Raw genomic sequence first — 7,685 nt, 5'->3', positions numbered from 1 at the left:
GTCTTTGTTTTACTTAACAGCCCTTCAATGACACTGAGATAGGCTATTAAAAGAGTGGGTGGTGGGTGGAGGAGGAATTGACCGACAAATCTATAGGGTGTAGCAGCATATACCCTAATTTCATATGTTAAACAGGTAGGCTTACACTCCTCCTGAACTGCCACCGTAGGCCTCCTATGCAGCACAGCCATTGTTTAGGCAGCACACAAACACTTTTGATTAGCTTGCGCAGAGCAGGCGGGGCTCAGGGTTGGAATATCCATTAGCAGTGTGTAATGCAGCCTAGTTTTATTTACACCATCCCACCAGCTATCCATAATGTCTATACATCCCATCACACATATATACATGTTTACTTTTAGATTTGTGTGTATTGTTGTGAATTGCTAGATATTACTTCACTGTTGAAGCTAGGAACACAAGCATTTTGCTACACCCACAATAACATCTGCTAAATATGTGTATGCGACCAATAACATTTGATTTGATTGTCTTAGAAATATAACTTTGCTCTGTGCTTCTACAAGCATGCAATTTGTAGCCTATAGGCTATGGATCATTGATTGAGACCACACTAAATAGCCTATAGGCGCACTTGATATTGCGTGCCCAGTTGCAAATCAGAGATGAGTGGTGACATCGGGGACCCAATTGTTACTCCGTATATATTTTTTTAATCAACTTACCTAGTAAATACATAGTAATAAACAGGCTGTAAAATGAAGGGGGGATTAGCCAAGTATTTGCACCGTATATTTCAGACAGGTATGTTAATCATTGATTTTATACAACATTTAGATGCAAACCTGACAACTTGGATGTGTACACTCTCAGAGTTACAGTTATCTTGTTATACCATCCTTAATGACATCACAAAATAATAAATTATGACATGATTATTGTTTGTATCCTCACCAACCATTCCAAACATTTGGATTTCAAAACGAATGTTCCAATGTCCAATCTTTTGACGTTTAAGTTTTTGGCGCGGACAGTTTTCTCTCTGGGAGTGAAAACAAAGGAATTTTTAACTTCTCCATAATGCAGTGCAGGAAGAGAGAGAAGTTTACAACTATTGTTAAGTCATAAAAACCGGCCCACTCCCCCTCTCCTCTGGGAGAGAGGGGGTTTGGGCTATCTGTTGTCCTGTGATCCTCACCAAGAAGAGAGATAGTCATGACACTGTTTGGAATATTTATTTTTCGCACAGAATAGAATAGGTAAACTTTTGTACTATAGGGGATAGTAGATTGACATAGGCTAGTACTTTTGCTGTTTGGTATGCCTACTCATCTTGTTGGCTGACGAAAAGTAAAGAGTTCTTCCAATATGCACCTCACAATTGGATAAGGATGTGTGCCGTTGCGTTCCAGAGTCTGTCTTCACTTGTTGCCTGTGAGAAAGAGCCGATCACGTGATGGACGCCATGTGAGTGAGAGGTGCTCACATGACTGTCCATAGGAATTATAATGATCATATTCAGCCCAAAGGCACAATGTCTACTGGCCGCAAAAGGCATGTATTTTTCTTAGGGAGCATTACGGACACACAGGGATGCCTCCAGGATATCTGAGGAATGATCAAGTGCTTGTCAGACTGTGAATGAGAGTTTGTACAGCCTGTGCAAAAAACAAAGCAGAGCTCATGCAACTTTTTAAAAAATCATAATGAGAGTAGCGCCATACAGCCTTAGAATGTATTAAAAGCAATATATATATATAGCCCAACATTTGCATCACAACTAAAGTTTCATAAATAACTCTAAATGAAGCATATAGCCGTACCTGTTTCTTGTTAACTGCTCAACACAGAATTGCTGCATGTGGCCACTCCCCCATATCGTTTGGAGAAATATTACTTCTATTTTATTCAGCTTTGTTCAACTATATTCTTCATACTATCAAATTATATAAAATAATGCCACAGAATTCTAAGCAAATCTTGTCTGCTAAATGAACTAGTGTAGCCCACAAGCCAAGACAATGCGGGAGTGACTTCGGGACAAGTCTCTGAATTTCCTTGAGTGGCCCAGTCAGAGCCCGGACTTGAACCCAATCTAACATTTCTGGTGAGACCTGAAAATAGCTGTGCAGCGGTGCTCCTTATTCCAACCTGACAGAGCTTGAGAGGATCTGCAGAGAAGAATGGGAGAAACTTGCCAATACAGGTGTGCCAAGCTTGTAGCATCATACCAAGGACTCAAGGCTGTAATCGCTGTCAAAGGTGCTTCAACAAAGTACTGAGTATAGGTCTGAATACTTATGTAAATGTTATATTTCTGTTTTATTTTTAATACATTTGGTAACATTTCTAAAAACCTGTTTTTGCTTTGTCATTAATGGGTATTGTGTGTTTATTGATGAGGGGGGGGGGGGACAATTGAATCCATTTTAGAATAAGGCTGTAACGTAACAAAATGTGGACCAAGTCAAGGGGTCTGAATACTTTCCCAATGCACTGTATTGGTGAATTATATTACTCATGCATTGAACCGCATCCATCTATTCTCCCAACAATGCCTTACTGTATGTCATGGAATTTTGAGTGAAATATACCCTATTTTGAAAACCTCTTAAGTTGGTTTTGTAGCATGAACTGGGAGTTTTATATTTTGTATTGATATTATGATTGTCTGTTTGTTTCATATCTGCAAAGTAGTTCAAGTTGAACTGACATTGTTTTAAGGCCCCAATTAAGTCATCTACAGATGAAGAAAAACTGCACTGCAGGTTCACTCAGAATGAAGATCTCATGGAATTTATGAAAGGTAATCGACACAACCATTCCTGTCCTTATAATTAAAACCAGCTTAAACAATCCGAATGAATCTGCAATGTATTTTTTCCTATTATGTGCAATTGATTTGGAACCTAATTTAGTTTAAGAAAAAAAAGGGTGAAAAGAATCCAGAAAACTGTTAAATGAAGATGCTTTTGTCTTTCCAGTCATTTTAAAAGTGTGCGCTCTTCCTTCTCTGTTCCAGCACCCAGCCATAAGGGTTCATGTCCAGTTGGAGCATGTTCATGATCCATGGGTCTCCCTGGGCCCCCTTGATGAACTCCTCCAGGGTGATGTGACCTGTATGGGCCATCACAACAGAAAGGTTGTTCAGAAAACAAGGCAGACAAACAGACTGGAAGTTTCTGTGCAGGCCTACAGCACACCTGGACAAGCAGACCAGGGCCACGTTCAGTAGGGAAACCTTGTGGAACGTTGCAGATAAACATGTCATGAACAGAGCTGACATGACTACATGTAGAAGAAAACAAGAGGGATTTCAAACATATCTATGTGTTTGTTCCACAACATTGAGCTCTGCTGAATTGGCCCCCAATACTGCACATAATGTAAACATTCAGACTGAGTATGCACCTACCGTCCCTGTTCACATCCACAGTCTTCAGTATTCTATCACACACTTCATTCACCGACAGCTGCATATCCCCCTGCTCTCTCTTGGATGTCTTCTTTAATCTATATATACTCTAGGTGGGAATTAAGGAGTAACAGTGTGTAACCAATACATACATGGTTATAAATGTTTTGGGCCAAGATCATTCACAAAGTAAGAGGGCCTAAAAACCTTTACTATTGTTAGGCCTAACTTACATCAATGGAACCTGTTTGCAGGTGTGCATTCACACAATGTTTTTACACATCAAAGTTGTTTTAGATTTGTAATTTAAACCACACCTCATACCAAAAGTAGCCTACACACACATACAAACACACATAATTGTCTCATCAGAATTGTTAAAAGTTAGCCATCTGACCAGAAGGTTTTAACTGATAAACTGATTGTCTGTTTCGGCTTATTTACCACCACTGAAGAAGACCCTCCCATAAGACCCTTAATTTAATCACTGGACACCGTAATGACCTTGTGGAATCTTCGGGTTGACCTTCACTGGGTGCTTACATCAATAATAGCTCGCAGTTCTGTCCTATCTACATAGCCGTTGCCGTCCTTGTCGTACACTTTAAATGACCAGCGTAATTTGTGCTCCAAGTCCCCCCGGAAGACCAGATTCAAGGCTGCCACAAACTCCAGAAAATCAATGGTGTTATCCTGAAAAGACATAGACAAAGTGAAAACAATCGTTTTTTCCCCCTAAACTTAGAAAAACGGGTGTCCGTGTTCATTTGCACGGATATATAGAAAACTGCAAAACTCAGAAACAGACAGCATACAATAGGCTATCTCACCCCATTCTTGTCAAAAGCTCGAAACATGCTCTCCGCATACTCAGAGACTTCCCCAGTTGGGTCAATGCCAAAAAAACGCTTGAACTCGTGGATAAATAAAACACCACTCGGGCATTCCGTCACAAACTTTTTGTACATGTCCTGGAGTGCCTTGACATCGATCTCCGGGTCATTCTGCTCGGTCTGGTGTGTCTGTCCCATGTTTGGTGGTTGGGGGAGCGCTGTCCTCTGTTCTGAAACTCCTTGGTGCTGAGTCTCTGCAGTAGGCCTACTAAGAAAGGTTATTAACAAACAGGAGGGGCTCCCGAGTTGCTGTCAGTAATTAGGAAAGACTCGATCATGAAAGCACTTGAACTGATAAGAGGTTGGACACAGAGGCTTCACTAATGTTCAAGTCAGGTAACTTGGAGCAGCTTTAGAACAGGAATTATGTCAGACAGGTTTCCCCAGGCCCCAAAGGTTGTGAATTGATAAAAACATATGATACCCTAGCCTATAGTCCCTGTATATACCCTCATGTCAGCTTGTCCTGAACATTATTCAAGGTAATGCCTACCTAGACACTCTCTCAATTCAAATGATCATACAACTCCCCAAATGCTTTAATTAATCTGAAATGGAATTCATTAAAACAAATAAAACTCAATCTAGTACCCATGATAGACTGAAAATATTATTTAATGAGGCTGTACCATCCCATCTCATTCTTTCTAGTGATTCTATTTATATGCTGTCAAGACTGTCATGACAGCACAGAAATTGAATCAATAGAAAACACAAAGCCCCTCAGACCAAGCTAATTTGTCTGGTAAAGTCCCTCAGTATGTGATTTTCATCCTATGGTTAATTAACTGTCTTTCACTGTGGAACCATGGAGCTGCTGATCAACCAATCACTATGAAGGAATCGTCCATAACCAATGGTCCATGGATTATGCCAGAGGACATTCCTTACTGCCACGTAAGCATTTCACATCGAAAGCAATTGTCCTTAAAGGGTTTCCCAGCTTGATGCCCGCAAATCTTCTCAGAACAGAACATCTTAATATAACAGAGAAGCCAATTAGGTGAGTGAGACTTTCACAACCAGCCTGGGTCATTTTCATTGGGCACCAGATGGAACAAAACACATTGAAACAGGGAGGGACTGCCTGAAGTTGTCCAATAAGAAAGGCTTGTTTTCATTTTCTGTTGTAAAACACTTTGCTACGTCAACTACAGTATGCCCTGACGAATACAACCTAGGCCAGCCATAGAACAACAATGTTGATAGTCATTTATATCCGGAGGTCACACACACATTTGAAGTTGTTTTCTGGAATCTGTGTTTGTAGTTATTATGAATCCCCATTAGCTGCTGTCAAGGCAACAGCTACTCTTCCTGGGGTCCGGCAAAATGAAGGCAGTTATACAGTTTTTTAAACATTACAATACATTCACAACAGATTTCACAACAGTATTAAGTGTGTCCCCTCAGGCCCCGACACTGCTACCACATATCTACAACACAAAATCCATGTGTACATGTGTGTATCATGTGCATGTTATCGTGTGTTATCGCGTGTTTGAATGCATGTGTCTGTGCCTATGTTTGTGTTGTTTCACAGTCCCCGCTGTTCCATCATTTTACTGCTTGCATCAGTTACATGATGTGGAGTAGAGTTCCATGTAGTCATGGCTCTATGTAGTACTGTGAAGAGACCTCTGGTGGCATGTCTTGTGGGGTATGCATGGGTGTCCGAGCTGTGTGCCAGTAGTTCAAACAGACAGCTCGGTGCATTCAACATGTCAATACCTCTCACAAATACAAGAGGTGATGGGGTCAATCTCTCCTCCACTTTGAGCCAGGAGAGATTGACATGCATATTATTAATGCTAGCTCTTTGTGTACATCCAAGGACCAGCCGTGCTGCCCTGTTCTGAGCCAATTGCAACTTTCTGGTATAATAAAAGGGAAATGTTACACATTTCCTGTAGGAGCAATAAGAATGTGTCTCTCATCTTACCCTAAGAGCCACCATCCAATCAGTCTGTTCTTGTTGATGACCAAAACATAATGTTCATCAATTCATCAACAAGCCCAAAGAAAAGCTGGATCATTATTACCAATACCAACTGTTGAGATTGTTGAGATACTGATTTCAGCTGTTGAGATACTGATTTCAGCTGTTGAGATACTGATGTCAGCTGTTGAGATACTGATGTCAGCTGTTGAGATACTGATTTCTGCTGTTGAGATACTGATTTCAGCTGTTGAGATACTGATTTCAGCTGGTGAGATACTGATTTCTGCTGTTGAGATACTGATTTCTGCTGTTGAGATACTGATTTCAGCTGTTGAGATACCGATTTCTGCTGTTGAGATACCGATTTCTGCTGTTGAGATACCGATTTCTGCTGTTGAGATACCGATTTCTGCTGTTGAGATACCGATTTCTGCTGTTGAGATACTGATTTCTGCTGTTGAGATACTGATTTCTGCTGTTGAGATACTGATTTCTGCTGTTGAGATACTGATTTCAGCTGTTGAGATACCGATTTCTGCTGTTGAGATACTGATTTCTGCTGTTGAGATACCGATTTCTGCTGTTGAGATACCGATTTCAGCTGTTGAGATACTGATTTCTGCTGTTGAGATACTGATTTCAGCTGTTGAGATACTGATTTCAGCTGGTGAGATACTGATTTCTGCTGTTGAGATACTGATTTCAGCTGTTGAGATACTGATTTCAGCTGGTGAGATACTGATTTCTGCTGTTGAGATACTGATTTCTGCTGTTGAGATACTGATTTCTGCTGTTGAGATACTGATTTCAGCTGTTGAGATACTGATTTCAGCTGTTGAGATACCGATTTCTGCTGTTGAGATACTGATTTCTGCTGTTGAGATACTGATTTCAGCTGTTGAGATACTGATTTCAGCTGTTGAGATACTGATTTCTGCTGTTGAGATACTGATTTCAGCTGTTGAGATACTGATTTCAGCTGTTGTGACACTGATTCCAGATGAGTTGGCAAAGAGAATAACACAGATAATGTGACTGAATGCTGAAACAGTCAGGTAGGCTAGATACCCAAGCTAGGGAGCTCATATGCTATACAAAACCTTCTGACATCGATTTGACTGTAAATTGCACAACATGTCGTAAACCACGTCAAAGCTGTAACGTAGGCCTTTACACCTTGAACTGAGATGCACTTACTGGGCCATGGCCAGATTGAGCTCCATGTCTGTCCTTATTCCTTAAACAGGCTCAATGTTGTTTTTCCTGGACTGGATGTCTCCCCGGGTGAAGCTAAGAAGCTCTCGGCCAAGCTAGATTTGTAGATGGAAGACTGGTATATCAAGCTCCCTAATGGGATTGTGGCGCTGCCAGGCTAATGCATCAGGCTACACTGAGCTAAAGAAAAGATAAAGCAAACCTGGGTCATATTCATTAGGGCACACTGTAGCAAAACGAGCACACTGTAGCAAAACGA

General features: G+C 40.9%; 1 protein-coding gene across 1 annotated transcript; it reads right to left on the bottom strand.

The window, feature by feature from the left end:
• Positions 1-2,950: 2,950 nt before the first annotated feature.
• On the bottom strand, positions 2,951-4,407 carry LOC116369330 (guanylyl cyclase-activating protein 2-like). The gene is made up of 4 exons (XM_031819455.1): positions 4,207-4,407; positions 3,920-4,069; positions 3,354-3,485; positions 2,951-3,061 (listed from the first exon to the last, which is right to left on the bottom strand). The coding sequence occupies exons 1-4, from the start codon at positions 4,405-4,407 to the stop codon at positions 2,951-2,953; spliced, it is 594 nt and encodes a 197-aa protein (XP_031675315.1).
• Positions 4,408-7,685: the final 3,278 nt, after the last annotated feature.

This window comes from Oncorhynchus kisutch, unplaced genomic scaffold, assembly GCF_002021735.2.
Source record: "Oncorhynchus kisutch isolate 150728-3 unplaced genomic scaffold, Okis_V2 scaffold2163, whole genome shotgun sequence".
In the NCBI taxonomy this organism is placed as follows: Eukaryota; Metazoa; Chordata; class Actinopteri; order Salmoniformes; family Salmonidae; genus Oncorhynchus; species Oncorhynchus kisutch.
The sequence above is the reverse complement of the archived record's forward strand: the minus strand, read 5'-3'. Positions and strand labels throughout refer to the sequence as shown.